General features: G+C 31.2%; 1 protein-coding gene across 1 annotated transcript in view; it reads left to right on the forward strand.

The window, feature by feature from the left end:
* The window catches only part of LOC130446539 (transient receptor potential cation channel subfamily V member 6), an 80,241-nt gene that overhangs the window by 27,790 nt on the left and 36,058 nt on the right, over positions 1-16,393 (forward strand). Inside the window, exon 10 of the mRNA XM_056782857.1 lies at positions 13,116-13,221. Coding sequence (XP_056638835.1) covers positions 13,116-13,221 — 106 coding nt within the window. The remainder of the gene's footprint in view (positions 1-13,115; positions 13,222-16,393) is intronic.

Consider the following 16,393-nt stretch of genomic DNA (forward strand, 5'->3'; position numbering starts at 1 on the left):
AGGTCAACACTATCTAAAGTTTTTTTTGCGACCAAAAATGAAGCCACAAAAGACATCTCATCCTCATATTTCCATTTCTTAATTTTCTTGACTGCCTGTCCACTTTTGCCTTTTTTCTTATTTATTGCTCTTCTATATGCATCTCTTAGCCCTTGCCATCTTTGTTTACAAGCTGCAGCTGTAAAAAAACGTAATATACATTTTAAAAAACATAATACTGATATACCCACTGCTCCTAAAGTTGAACTATACCCTAACCCAACACAAAAAGAATATTTGCATTCGGACTTATAGTTTCGGAAAATCGATGGACAAACATACATAAATACATAAATACATTTATACACTACAACATATACATAATAATTACTTAGTCAAATAATATTTTGTTTACAGGTACTCGGCAACTGGTGATTCGTTTACAACTATTGCTTTTAGCTATCGTATGGGTATCAGTTCTGTAAGACGTGCCGTGTTGGAAGTATGTGATGCTATAATAAAAAATTTATTGCAAGAATGTATTCCTTCGCCTAGCAGAGAACAATGGGAAAAAAATGTAGAAGAATTCTGGAATAAATGGAATTTTCCTAACTGCCTAGGTGCTATAGACATGTCATTATTTTAGCACCACCTAACAGTGGTTCTTTGTATTTTAATTATAAAAGGACATTTTCTATTGTACTTTCAGCTTTGGTTGATGCTAATTATAACTTCATAGCCGTTAACTTAGGAGCTCTCGGCAAAGATAGTGACGGTGGTATTTTGTCAAAATCAAAAATGGGCAAAACTATTTTTGAAAATAAATTTAATATTCCGAGTAGCAAACTTTTCCCGGGGAGTAATATAACTTCACCGTGTGTAATATTAGGAGATGAAGGTTTCCCTTTGAAAAATAATCTCCTAAGACCTTATCCATCACAACAATCGATTAACGATGACAAGAAACGTCACTTTAACTATCGTCTATGCCGAGCACGACGCGTAGTGGAAAATGCCTTTGGTATTTTAAGCCAGAAATTTCGTATTTATAATAGACGTTTGCATTTGAAGCCAGAATTTGCGGAGAAAATTGTACTAACAACTTGTATTTTATATAATTTTATAAGACGCGGAGAAACTGTACACATTACGGAAACAAATACTCCCGTACAACTTAAGAACCGAAGACACCAAGAGGGTAATGCAGTTTCTACCGCTTTTGAAGTAAGCGATCAATTTGCGGATTTCTTTCAAACAATTGAAGGCCAATTGGACTGGATAACCATGTAATCAAATTGCTTATTCAAATAAATAATAATTTAATAAACACACCTGATTGTTTCAGTTCTTCCGAAATTTCCTTCCAAGCCATTTCCTTTTTTGCAGTATCCATATATTTCGGGTGTTGTAGATTATATAAAAATTCATATTTACGGACCAATTCAATTAATTTTTCGTCATCCATTTCACACCGTATAGATACGTGCGTCCTGTTCAACTGGCAACTTGTGACTAACCAAATTCAGTGAAGGCATTTGAGGCGCGTTTATAACGGTCCTCATATGTGGTTGTAACCCGTATAATCACCCTTTTGCTGCCTGCGTGCATCGGTTGGACAACGTGGCGTGCCATGCGCGGAGCGTATCGGCACCGGCAAAATATTCTCGCCGACAATTATCAACGCTCCGTGCATGGCACGCGACGGTACGGATCGGTGACGGAACGGTCTAGTGGACGTAGTGCCATGCTTTTCTATACAAAGAATATTTTTTTGTCTGACACGTTCCTATTACGGTCATGGTATGATACGATGTAGTGGGCAGACTCCTTTATTCCGCGTTTACGAGATGAGAGGCCAGCGACGGCGGCTGCGCGATGCGCCAGAAACGGAGAAACCTGCTTCAAATTGAGCGCTCTGTTATAAATGATGATATTTCAGCGAGTTTTCAGTGTATCAAGGTGATTTTTTTTTCAATTTGGGGTAGAACAAAAAGATATTTGGAATGGCATCATAAAAAACAGGTTTTGAATGCAACAACTGCGAATGTATATAATTTTACATGTACGTCGACATTTTTTGAATTTTTCCGAAGGTTTTCCGGCTGGCTAAATTTCTGCCATTATCATATAAACCTTAGTTGAGATCCCTAAAAGCACGTAAAAAATTTTGGCACGTGTACCCCATCGGTTTTTTCACATGAGTTTTCCGACAGTCTTTATCGCTTCTGCCGGAGGTTTTCTGAACGGCTACATTTCTGCCACTGCTTTACGGCTCTCACTTGACTCTATAAAAACCTATAAAAAAATTTTCACGCGTTTACCTCATCGGTTTTTTAGGCACATTTGTTCGACGTGGAAACTCGGCTGGCATTTTCATATGCTTCCTGTCCGAACAGGCAGAACAGCCATTTGGTAACGTCACAACTATTTTCTAGGGGTTTACGAACTCAAACGTCGTGTACTTTATTGGTACAGTTTAATGTAGCCAGCTCCCGACTATATCATTATAAAAAATATTAAGATAATTCGGGCTAGCATGCGCAGGTGTTTTCACATTTCCTACAGACCCGATTTGCTGAAATTTGCGCACAATTTTCCCGATTGTGGACACATTTGGTCGATTATGTTGACCAAAAAAATCTCGAAATGCACGAAATGCATTTTGATTTCAACGCCCATTTTCGTAAAAGACTTCAACAATCTTAAGGCGCTGCTCAATTGTGTATCTACTTCTCCGTGGTTGAATTTGTCAAACACTGAAACAAAGAAATGTGGAATTAAGTTGGGCAAAAAACTTGACGTTAAGGTGCGACTCACCTTTTATATTTATCACAATTCAACCAATCGATAGCGTGTGAGTATGTGTATTAGTATGCTTTCAGAGATGTTGAATGTAGAAGCTGTGTTCAATAAAAACTTGTCGTGTTAATTGAAATTGTGAATCTTAAACTGTTCTATATAGGGTATTTATGTTTAGAGTTAATTATATACAAATACTGAAGAAATTATCATAATGCCATTGGATGTACAATATTTTTGGTTAATCCTTGAGAGGTATAAACAAATATATTCGATGGTTTTCCCACTCTCGAGCAAGCAACGTAGAAGCAAGAATTAAATTTACGTATTTTACGCAAAAACAACTTTGAGATGTGTTTCCAACTTATAACGTTTTCAAAGGTTCTGGTGGCGGATTTAGTGATGACAGTGAAATTTTTCCAGATGCGCAACATAAACCGGCTGATTCACCTTTGTATTTGAAAGCATGACAATATTGATATTCTTTGTCCATACTACCAATCATGATTAGCAAATGTGATGAATAGTCTATTACAGAGTCATATTCAAACGCAAGGCGATCAAACGATGCTCGTGTCAGTGCTCGATTAGTTCGCACCCGCTGTCGCTCATTTATTCTGTGTCGGTCACTCGTTGACATGCCTCTCGTTGCTTTAAAGTATTAGCACGAAGACGTTGATTGCGTTGCTCTGAATTCTCATTTGCACTTGAGTTTGCTAGTTGTTCTCTTACATTGACATTAGTTGTCAAGTGTTCCTCTACTGTTCTGTTCAGTCGGTGGTTATGGACCGTTATGAGAACGTCGACCAATAATAAGACGTGGCATTTTTTTGTAATTATAATTTCATTTCTTAGTTTTGCATATTCTCTTTTTCCAGTACAGTATAATTCAAAATGAGAGATAATTTTGAAATTGTATCTCTGAAATATATAAATTACAAAAAAAATTTGTAGGTTAGGAAAATTTTATGAAGAATTATGTAAAATATGTACTTCAAAATAGTAACAAGTTTCAAAATAAATAGTTTTAAGTAATATCCGTAAGAAGAAAGTAATGGATGTACCAAGAAGTAACAGATGTGTTCAGCCGAACTGTCCTTTATGAATATTCATTCTGATATGTATCGTATAGAGTAGTATAGAAGTATGAAGGTTTAGACACTATACACCATATACATGAAGTCTATAGTCTCCATAGCTTAGACTATACTTATGCTAACTTAGAATTTGATCTCACCGCCATCTAACAGGCGCAACTGACACTCAAATATACTTTTGAATATCTGACACGAATGGAGCGCAATCTGCTGGAATTCTATAGAAAACGTTCCAGCATCAACAACAATTTAAAAATAAATAAATTCATAGATAAAACATTATCTAGTTGATCGAATTGTGAATCTAAACCATTCTCGAACTCCCTTGAATACATACAAAATCGGTCCAGCCGTTTATAAGGATTTCCATTACAAGTACACGTACAGAAGACTCATATGCCTAAATAAAGATAGATATAGTCATATATGTGAATTTTTATTAATGAAATACCACAGGATTCGAGATAATATTTTGGTAAAGGATGGAATTTGTTATAGGGAATGCTCTGCTTAAATGAATGTTCATACCAAATGTAATCGAAAAATATAAATACAATATACCTGTAGGTACAAACATTTGAAAAAATCGACAAAGTTACCTCATCCCATATAAATATATTCATCGAATTATAATTATATATATATATATATATATTATATATATATATATATATATATATATATATATATATATATATATATATATATATATATATATATATATATATATATTGTTATGGTATGATAATGTGTAATGTTTTATTTTTATAAATTTTTTTTTAAATAAAATCAGATTTTAATTTGGGCGCCATTAATAATTATTTGAATTTCTTTATTTTATTATGTTATTATTATTTTTTTTATTCTCAGGGTATTATATTGTGAGGTCAAATTGAAAAATTTTATTGCGATAAATTGTTATGGTTATAAGGTCAGATGATAATAGTTTTAAGACCGGGTCTGTTCTTTATAATGAATAAAATATTCAAAATATACAATTTCTTAACTAGCTATTACAATTATTTTATTTTACAAACATTCATTCATTCATTCATACTCGTAATTACATTCATAAAACTAAATTATATGGAAATGTGAACTCAAATATTATATACTAAAAGAAATACTTAAACTTAATAGAACAGTACCTTAAGTGTTTGTTATGTTATGTATTTTTTTTTAAATTGGTAATTGTTACGGCCTTGCAGAATAAACGGATACTCCGCTGTAATTCCACTCCTGTTCTTTTCCTTTTCACAACTTCTTTATCTTGGAAATTGTCTCTTATTCTCACTTATTTCACTTTATTTAATTGTTTTCACTAATTTCTTATTACTACACTTATACAATTATTAATTATCAATCCTTTGAATATTTTATGCCTTTATTAATTTTATCATTGCAGTTGTCAAAATTTTTATATTTTATCATTTATAACCTTAAAATTTATGTTGGTATGTCACACAAATTTTTGAAGTTGGTGCTCCTGTTTTTATCTGTCAATTTATGGATTAAATTCTTTGATTATACAGGATTTGTCAAAATTAAATAATAATTTAGAATATAGTGTTGGCCAAAACTTAATATAAAGAATGTTATTTATTTTATTATGATAAACTGCTCTAAATAACCGAATAACAGAACTGAACTTATTGCTTTATTTATATCTTATTATTATTTCATAATTTATTTTGGATATATTTATACCATAACAACATTCGCAAAATTTGTTTTCTTGATTTATTTTATTTATAAAAGAAATAAGAAAACCAAATTTTAATTCTTCTTTATAAGTTGTTCTCAGCTATTGTCTTTTATTCCAATAATTATTTTGTGATAAATTCCCAGTTATAATTTTTTTAGTATTAATGAAATATCAATAAATTTATCAGTCAAGTCCTTTCGTTTTATGTATAAAATCTATATAACTGATTAACATGGAAGATTCCTCTTATTCTCTTACTAATGGGATCTTTCAAAATGTAACTGTTGATTCCTTCCTCATTACTAATAACGTAAGGTCCTTCAAATGGCAATTGTAGTTTTGCACATTTGTTGTCTCTTCTATTTGGTACTAGTAATGCTTTCAAAATTACTAGATCTCCTTTCTTAAATGTTACTCTTCTTTTTATTTCTTTTGATTCTCTTTTAACAAATTTTTCTCCAGCTCTTTTTTTAATATCACAACAATAGGATTAATGTATTGTGAGTTGCTTCTTTCTATTATTTTATATTCCAATAGTTCTTTTATGCATTTTCTCCCTTGATCTTTATACTTGTATGGAATAGGATAAGTTTTAGCTTTGAAATTCTTAATATCTTCATTGACTTCTATTTTATGTACATAATCTTCCGCAATTCTATTTTCCTTTGAAAATAAATTATTATATTTATTCATTAACATTTTTATTTCTTCTTTTCTGTCCTCTGGACAATCCATTATAACTTCATATTCCCCTTTTTCTTCATCATCATAATTTTTATTCAATTCTTCCTTGTACATATTATTAACTACTCTACCTTCTTCCTTCAAAGCTATTATTTCAAAGTTAATCCATGTTCCATCCAATTTTAATCTTCTTTCTTCAATATCTATTATGGCTTTATGTTTTTCTAGCTCATCATATTCTATTATTATTTCTGTCTCAATATCTGGAGCAATTAATACTTGTAAATTAAATTCTTTTCCCTTAATATTAGCGTTTATATTTATTAATCTATTAATTTCACATATTTTCTTTGAATTAGCACCTATTAAATTTATTTTTGGGATTTTAATAATTTTATTTGTAGGAATATTTAATTTATCAACAAAATTTTGATTAATCATTGATGCTTCTGATCCAGTATCAATAAGTAATTTAGCTTCTAAATTGTTAATTAGCCCATTTATAATAATTAAACTATTATTCCCATCTGTGTCTATATTTTTATTTATTTTTATAAATTCATTTGGATTTTCATATTTACAAATATATAGATTTTGTTTATTTGATGTGTGCGTATTTAAAAATTTTCATTGTCATTTATTTGTTCAGTTGTCTGTCTTGTATTTTCCCTATATATTTGTGCTGTATGTAATCTTGTTTCATTTATATTTGTTACATCATCATCTCTGCTTTCTGATCTATTTCTTCTATCTTGATTGATTCTTTGAAAATTTACTCTTCTTGTCTCTTGATCTCCATTTCCTCTTTACATATTTCCTTCAGAATTTCTACTCTCCAGTCCTCTATATTGTCTATTGTTCCTGTCATTATAATTATTTTGTCTGTATGAATCATTGTTGTTTCTATTGTTAGTATTAGTATTGTAGTTTCTGTTATTGTAATTATTGTTATTATAATTATTGTTATTATTAATTTGTGCATTATTATTATAATTTCTATTATTATTAAATCTATTATTTGTCCAATTGTTATTTTGATTGTTGTTTCTCTGATTATTTTCATTGTTTCTACAATTTGTTCTTATATTTTGTTGTGAATTTTCATGTCTGATCAAATTTCTCTCTACTCTTTGTAGATACATAGATAATTGATCCAATTTTCTTATATTTTGTATTGCAATGGTCTCAGCCAATTCTGCCTTCAAATGCCTTGCTATGAACATAACGATTTCCTCCTCAGGGATTGGTGGTTCCAGATATTGTGTCATCGCATGTAGTTGGATTGCATAATTGTTTAAACTATGGCTTCTATTTTCATCAAACTTTCCGAAATATAATTGTTCCCTGATGGTTGATTGAGTATTTTCCCCCCAGAAATATTGTAAAAATGCCGTTTCAAAATCTTGAAATTCCGACATATCTTTTTCCCTGGCAGAAAACCATATTAACGCATGATTTTCTAAATGATCTCTTATTATTTCCTTTATGTTTTCAATATTATTTATTCCTCTTATTCGATTTTTCAAAATTCTTATGAATATTTTTGGATGCAGTTTTTTAATATTTCCATCAAATTTTTGACTAGTTGCTCCATAAATGGTTTTTACTCCTCCAACATATTCCATACTCATTCCTTTTTTCTCAATTTGTTCTATTTTTCTTTGTATGTTCTTTATTTCCATTTTAAATTCCCTTTTTGTTTTATAATTCTCTTCTTCTGCTATCTTAAAATTCATTTTTATTTCTTTGTTCATCTCTTCCTCCATATCTTGTATATTTTTATTCGTTTTCATTATTTCTCCATCTAATTTCTTTATCTTCTCAGTATTTATTTCTATTTTCTTACTATTCCCACCTATTTCCATTTTGAATTCATTTTCATTTTTCTTATTATTTTCCATTTCTTTAGATTGTATTTCTTCCACTTCCATTAATCTTCCTAACATTTCGTCTCGAATTTCTTGTTTTGTCTCTTGTATTTTGTTTTCAGCATAGCTTCTTACTTCTTCCAATTGTTTTCTCCTATCTTCTATTTTCTCTTCCATTCTTTGACTATTTGTATTCATTTCTCGTTTTATTTCTTCTTTAGATTCATCCATTTTTTTATCATAATCTGGAACATACTCATTATATCCATCCTCTCTTTCTATTTCTGTGAATTTTCTGCTGTTTGATTTTCTATCATTTCTTCTGTTTCAGTTCTCTCTGTTTCTTCATTATGGTCTTGTTCCATATAATGTACTTGGAAATCACCCATTCCATGTCTCCTTTCTTCTTCATCTGATTCTCCTTCTGCTCTTATTTGTTTCCCATCTCTGAGTGTCATTCCTTTTTCCATTTTTCTTGTTTAAATTTGTTATTACTGTAAACTCTTCAATGCCAAATTTTGTTATGTCCAATTTTTTTTATGCCCAATTTTTATATATGCCCCACGTTGGGCGCCATTATTGTTATGGTATGATAATGTGTAATGTTTATTTTTATAATTTTTTTTTTTTAAATAAAATCAGATTTTAATTTGGGCGCCATTAATAATTATTTGAATTTCCTTATTTTATTATGTTATTATTATTTTTTTTATTCTCAGGGTATTATATTGTGAGGTCAAATTGAAAAATTTTATTGCGATAAATTGTTATGGTTATAAGGTCAGATGATAATAGTTTTAAGACCGGGTCTGTTCTTTATAATGAATAAAATATTCAAAATATACAATTTCTTAACTAGCTATTACAATTATTTTATTTTACAAACATTCATTCATTCATTCATACTCGTAATTACATTCATAAAACTAAATTATATGGAAATGTGAACTCAAATATTATATACTAAAAGAAATACTTAAACTTAATAGAACAGTACCTTAAGTGTTTGTTATGTTATGTATTTTTTTTTAAATTGGTAATTGTTACGGCCTTGCAGAATAAACGGATACTCCGCTGTAGTTCCACTCCTGTTCTTTTCCTTTTCACAACTTCTTTATCTTGGAAATTGTCCCTTTGTGAGTATTCTCACTTATTTCACTTTATTTAATTGTTTTCACTAATTTCTTATTACTACACTTATACAATTATTAATTATCAATCCTTTGAATATTTTATGCCTTTATTAATTTTATCATTGCAGTTGTCAAAATTTTTATATTTTATCATTTATAACCTTAAAATTTATGTTGGTATGTCACACAAATTTTTGAAGTTGGTGCTCCTGTTTTTATCTGTCAATTTATGGATTAAATTCTTTGATTATACAGGATTTGTCAAAATTAAATAATAATTTAGAATATAGTGTTGGCCAAAACTTAATATAAAGAATGTTATTTATTTTATTGTGATAAACTGCTCTAAATAACTGAATAACAGAACTGAACTTATTGCTTTATTTATATCTTATTATTATTTCATAATTTATTTTGGATATATTTATACCATAACAATATATATATATATATATATATATATATATATATATATATATATATATAATAAATAATTGAAAAACAATACATAAAGGCGTTCAAAACAAACAAAAATTGTCACGGGAAATGTTTTCAAGAGATACCAGGACCACTCTGTATATTTTGAGATGTCACAAAACTAGAGGCGTTATTACCCGGCAGCATTGCGTTTTTAAATATTACAATCCTCAACCCTTAGTTTGACAACAAATAAATTAATTTATTAAAAAAAAATTGTTAAAATTGTTGAAAAAACTGGGTTAATTTTTGGATAAGATATGCAATATATATCTTGTAGGATTGCCAAATAAGCGATTTTATCTTCTAATCTGATACTTGATCAAAAGATTCCCTTCCCTCTGGTTTTAAATGTTTTTCATCATTGTTTTATCATCTGACACTTCTGCAGCTTGTGATGTACCTTTTGCAACAAAATGATCTTTAACGTATACATCCAAAAATGTGTTTTTCAACACATGCGATTTTCAGTTAATATGCGATGTACCGTACTTTTTAAAATGCGTATTATGTCTGCTAGCTCGCGCACTTTAAGTCGGCGATCTTGCGCAAGAAAACTGAACAATATGCAAAAGATTTAGGCTGTGACAGTTTTAGAGCTAGGCACAGCGTTGTTTTTCGTAAAGTCTGCGGTGAGAGTGCCGATGTAAACAATGATACATGTGAGCTAAAACTACAAACCATAATAAGAGAATATGACTTTGATGACATTTTCAAAGCCGATGAGCTAGGTTCAATAACTTTTTTAAAATTATGTTACAATAAAATAATAAGTGTACAGACTCTCGTGCTCTTTTTATGTAAATTTAGGCTTACTTCACAAGTGTCAAGCTGACAGCGCATTAAATTTTAAGACTGAATCATGTTTTGGTGGAAAGCACACCAAGGAAAGAGTTCCAGTACTATTAGCCGCCATTGCAAGTGGTACTGAAAAATTGAAGCCTTCTCTGATTGGCAAATCAGCGAAACCAAAAATTATTTATGACATCGAAGAAAAACAAAAGTCAACTATTACACTTCTACATGCAGCGAAGTTCATAAATAAACCATGGAAGTCAAAATACCATCGCCTATTGCTTGAAAAAAGTAGGTTTTGCAGATGTCACCTCTTTAGAATTAGAGTTTAAAACTGATTGTAATTCGAGTATTCAGAAGCAATTGTCTTTAGATACTGCGCACTTTAATATTCAACAACCTGTAACTTTCGATGAAGACGAGGAAGATTCTGATGACGAGACGAATTACTACAATATGTGACAACTCATGATGCGAAATGTGCCCCTGATACATTGAGAACGTATTTAGAGAGATCAGAAAAAATTGGTGATAATATTTTTTCATCTCTACATAGCATCGATAATATCATAGATCTTCATTCGCTTAAATCAAAATCTCAAAGAAAAATAACTGATTTTTTCAATTAAATTGTGTAAAATTTTTTGATCGACAAGAATGAAATTCATTAAAAAATGTTAAACTCTGTAACTCGAAGTAAATTTATTACACCTCTATCTCGAAGTCTCCCTTACTCAAACCTCCTTTAACTCGAAATAGATTGCTTGTCCCTTGAGCTTTGAGATAGAGAAGTTTCACTGTATTGTGATTGATTTCAAGGAGGTAAAAATAACCAATCACTCATTCGCTATAACATAATCGGGATATAGGTAATGATCATCATCTTAACAATATAGAAAAAATGATAAAATAATGCTGCCAGTTCAACCTTCAACAGCAAAGTTATATTAATTCTGCGTTCAATATTAATACAAAATAAATGATTTATGATTATCGGTCCATTTCTTATACAGTGAGGGCCATACAGTTTTACGAATTTAAAAAATGATAATAAAAAATCTGAATATAATCCACATAAATTTGAAATATACATCTGGGAAATTCATTTCGAAACGAACATCATTAAAATGTGCACCATCGCGCTGCAAACATTCCTCGAATCTAGATCTTAAATTGGTTAAAACTCGCTGGATAATTGCGCGGGGAATAGCTGCTATTTCTTCGCGGATATTGATCTTCTGCTGATTAAGCGAGGCTGGGTTATTGGAGTAGACTCTTCTTTTTAGGTATACCCACATAAAAAAATCCGGTGGTGTTAGGTCCGGATTTTTAGGCGGCCGTGCAATGTCACCTCGGCAAGATATCAGTTTCCCAGCAAACATCTGTATTACGACCGCAAAAGAGGCATTTGAAGTATGACATGTCGCAACATCTTGTTGAAACCATTTCGTAAGATTATAGGCTTCAATTTGTTGCAGTTGCGGAAAGAAAAAATCCCTTAACATGGCGATGTATCGTTCAGAATTTACAGTGGCAGATTGTCCCTTTTGATTTTGAAAGAAATTGAGTCCGATAATTCCGTGCGCTGATATGGCTGCCCAAACGGTTACTGTCGCCGAATGCAGAGGCTTTTGATGTTTTGCACGTTGGTTCGCTGCAGCCCAGTAACGGCAATTCTGTCAATTGGCATGTCCATTTAAGTGAAAATGGGCTTCGTCGGAGAACAGAATATTGTTGAAACTCTGAAAGCGTTCCAACAAAAACTCGACTTAAAATTAAATCATTTGGCTGTAATTTCAGCACAAGTTGAATTTTATACGGGCGTAATTTCAGATCTTTCGACAAAATACTACTCAAAGATGTTCGGCTGATTGCTTGCGAGTCGATAGACCAGGATTACGTTGAACTTAATCTCTAATTTGTTGAATGGTGTCTTCTGTTCTTGTTGATCTTGGGCTCCCCGTAGGTTTTTGATTGAGTGTCGAACCAGTAGCTTGGAACTTTCTGACCAGCAATCGAATAACACTTTCTCTCGGACACTGATTTATGTCATGTAATTAAAACTCATCTCGAAATAAACGCCGAACAGTAACGCACGAATCGCCATTTTTGTAATAATGTTTATGCAGAATGTACGTTGCGGTCCGGTGAAGTGATCCATCGCCACTAAATTTCGGAGAACCGAGCTACTCATCCCCATTACCTTCGCAGCTCCCTGTCATAACATTAAAATTCAAGAAAGTTTGTAAAATTGTACGTGCTCTAGCCCACTCTGTATAATCGTAACAAATACTGCCGGAACATTTGGAAATAATAATTTTTGTGATATAAAATTCATTGTCTTTGAACTTCTTTATAAAAATTTGAAGTTACCTACCTAACAGTTAAAGATATAAATTTTTTGATAATGTTTTCGGAAAAATCAATAAGTGATATGGAAATAAATGATATAAAATAAATGTTTGGATTTAAACCCGCGAGCATCGAAGCTGACCATAATACACATTCTGCATTCCTTATTTCTGAAAATATTCTTGATTACAATATCGGCCAATCAATTTTATACCAATTATTGTAGATATTCTGCGGAAGTGGGAACAATATTAGGTGTTTTGAGCTACGTAATTTTACAACAAGGAGATGAAATCAGAAATCAAGGCATTTGGGCTTTTCTGAAACAACAGGTAAGTTTTTAGGATTACTTACTGTTTAAATATGATTTCCCCTAAAAAGCATAATGTTTCTTTCCATTTTTCAAACAACAGAATGCTTAAATATATTGAGATGTACATCGCATTTCACTTTAATTTACGATTTATCATTGAAGTCATTCTTTTTCTGATGTTACGTTGAAGGACAAGTGAAAAACTTTATACTTTTAGAAAAATGTCTCAACGTTTTGGTAACTATAAAATTTTGTTGTAAACCTAGAAGGTGATCTCAATATTGATTCGTTTGCTTTTTTAACCGATACAAACCACTTTCAGTAGCTTTTAGTACAGCCATTCAAGCTTAAAATCGACCGAAACCTCGCAATTTTAAAGACCTTCATCGATCTTCTTGAAAATTTGGAATTTGGAATTAAATTCATCTTACCCTCCTCTTGAAACATGACTTGGTCGCAAAGTATTCTTTTTATTTTTGAGGGGTGAAAATCACCCCTTACTCCAATAAATTTAAAAGTAATGAATTAAAGCGGTAATGGGCTATAGTTATGTGCAAATATAATAAATGTTGATTGTTTTGTATCATGACTTTACCTTATCACTTTACTTTATAATGACTACCCTTTAAAACAACCCCTTATACTAAGATTATTTAAAAAATGTGGTAAAAACCATGAAATTTTTTTATTTAGTATCGTATTAGAAGAAATTTTTTTCTTCAAGTGTAAGAAATCTGACCCTTAATATTTTTAATAATGCAACCACCAAAAACCACCCCTCAGAATGGAAAAAATTGCAAATCAATAAATGGAAGCAGTTATAGGGCTCATTATGTTCAAACATGTGAAATGATTGTTGTTTTTTCACAATGTAAGTAATATTTTTATTTTTTATATGTAACTACCCTTAAAAACTATCCTAATACAGTTATTTAAAAAACGGCTGAAAGCATGAAATCATTTTATTTTCGATTTTGAGAGAATTTTAATATAAAAGGGTAAAAAACATTCTCCCTTAGCATTGAAATCAATACTTTAAACGCTTATATCTCGTTTAATTTTCAAGCTAGGTGAGTTTAAAAAAAAGCAGAAAAAATTCCACATTAAGCAAATTTTTTCAAAATATACGTGTTCCAAACCATTCAAACTTTTGGAACATGTTGCTATGGTTTAAACAAAGATAATTTCACATGGGCTACGATAAATTTTAATTTTGACGCTCATGGAGTCAAATTTACATTTTTTTTCAAATTCGAGTTACTTAACTTATTTTCGTCATAACTCGCTTAATTTTCATGCTAGATTAGATTAGACTAGACTAGATTTTTTCCAGAAAATGCGTAATTTTCGAGTTTTTCCTGAAAAAATGAAAAAAATGTTGGAAAACGTGTTTTTTTTTTAATTATCAATCGCGAATAACTCAGAAATTATTGAGTTAAATAAAGAACTTCATTCCACATTTTCTTCATAAAATTGAATTATCTATCGATTCTCGGTTATTTTGAAATTTTAAATTTCCATGCCCGAATTAGGGGGGCATTCACCCCTGGGGTAGAAGCATACATTCGCGCCAAATCAGGTTTGTTATTTGCATCATTTTTGAGCTTCTGAACATTTCAAACTAACCATGAAGGTCTTTACAATTGCGAAGTGATTTGCTTGGTTCAATGTACTATTTATACCCTTACCAATATAAGCGGAGCTTATTACTCAGCGGTCTTAAAGAAGTCTGGTTCAAATGTTATGATCAAATGCAAAGATTCAGCGCTGACTAACTCTAAAACTCGATCGGATATCTTGCTACTAATGAATACTCTTGACAAAGGTCTCAACTTTGCAAAACTTAAGAATTTATGAGATGGTGGCGTAGTCATTGAGTGCACGATTATTAAATGAATTTGAAAAGTTTAAACAGCTTGCAAATGACAAATTATCTGGCAATTATGATATTAAGGTTCACTGAATCCTCGAATAAGGATCTCTGGACTGACAGAGAAGCACTGAGCTGATAGCTTGATTAGTTTTCTAATTAAGCAAAATCAGAACGTTTTCTCGGAAAATTCTATTATTGATGTAATAAACATCTGTGCTCTGAAAAGAAATGATAAGATCTTTCAAGCAAAGGTATCGTCGGAAGATAACTCCTATAAGAAGGCTACGCAAGAAGGTAATTTGCTGGTCGGATATGATTGCTGCCCAGTTTATAACGCCATTGAGTTAAGGATGTGTTTCAAGTATTGTGGTTTTGCGCATTTCGCTAAAAACTGCAATAAACTGTCCCAAATGCGCTGGTGACCACAAAATTAGTGACTGTAATGTATCAGACTCAACTTCATTTAATTGTTTTAATTGCATTTCCAATTGTGGGATTCACAATGCCCATGTTTCATAGATAAACTCTTGAAATTTAAATCTGATTTGTTTGGCATCAAATAGCAATTACAACCGGATTTGAATGGTCCTGTAGACTCAAGCGGAGGTTCTGCTTATGACCGGACACAACTATTTAACTTTCCACCTAAAAAAATCGGTTCACCATCTTCTATCAAAATGTTCGAGGCATGAATACTAAACTTCCTGATATTCGACTTATCGCTATTACTGAAACATGGTTGATTTCCTCCGTCTTTAAATCTGACTTTTTACCGACGATTTCATAATGTTTAGGTCAGTGCTTCCCATGGTTGATGTTATTGGAATCAAGACTATTTTGTTGGGAAAGGTTTGGTATTTTGGGTTTAATTTATTTTCCCCCAAATTCTATAATACTCTCACAAATTATTTTCACTTGTTGAATGATGATGGTCTTGTTATTTGCGATTTTAATATTCCCCAATACTACAGGATGCATGATGGAATACTACAGGATGACTCAACTAATGATGATAGGTTGGTGACTTCCTTAAGCAACTTCACCAAATTTCTTAATGTTTCACAATTGAACAAAGTTATTAACTCTCAAAATCTTACTCATGATTTAGTTTTCAGTGGGAATCAACTTTCATTGCCGTTTATCTTAATTTTAACGATGCCTTTTTATCGAAAATGAGTTGAATCGTCCAAAATATCCAATCAAGATACAGCTTTTCATTTTGTTGCAACTTTTGATTGTTTTTATTTCAATATCTATTATCCTTTAAGGGAATTCGTTAAAACCAACCAGGACGTGCTCTGGTGTAATCTCCATCTGG

The sequence above is a fragment of the Diorhabda sublineata genome, chromosome 7, assembly GCF_026230105.1.
Source record: "Diorhabda sublineata isolate icDioSubl1.1 chromosome 7, icDioSubl1.1, whole genome shotgun sequence".
NCBI lineage: Eukaryota > Metazoa > Arthropoda > Insecta > Coleoptera > Chrysomelidae > Diorhabda > Diorhabda sublineata.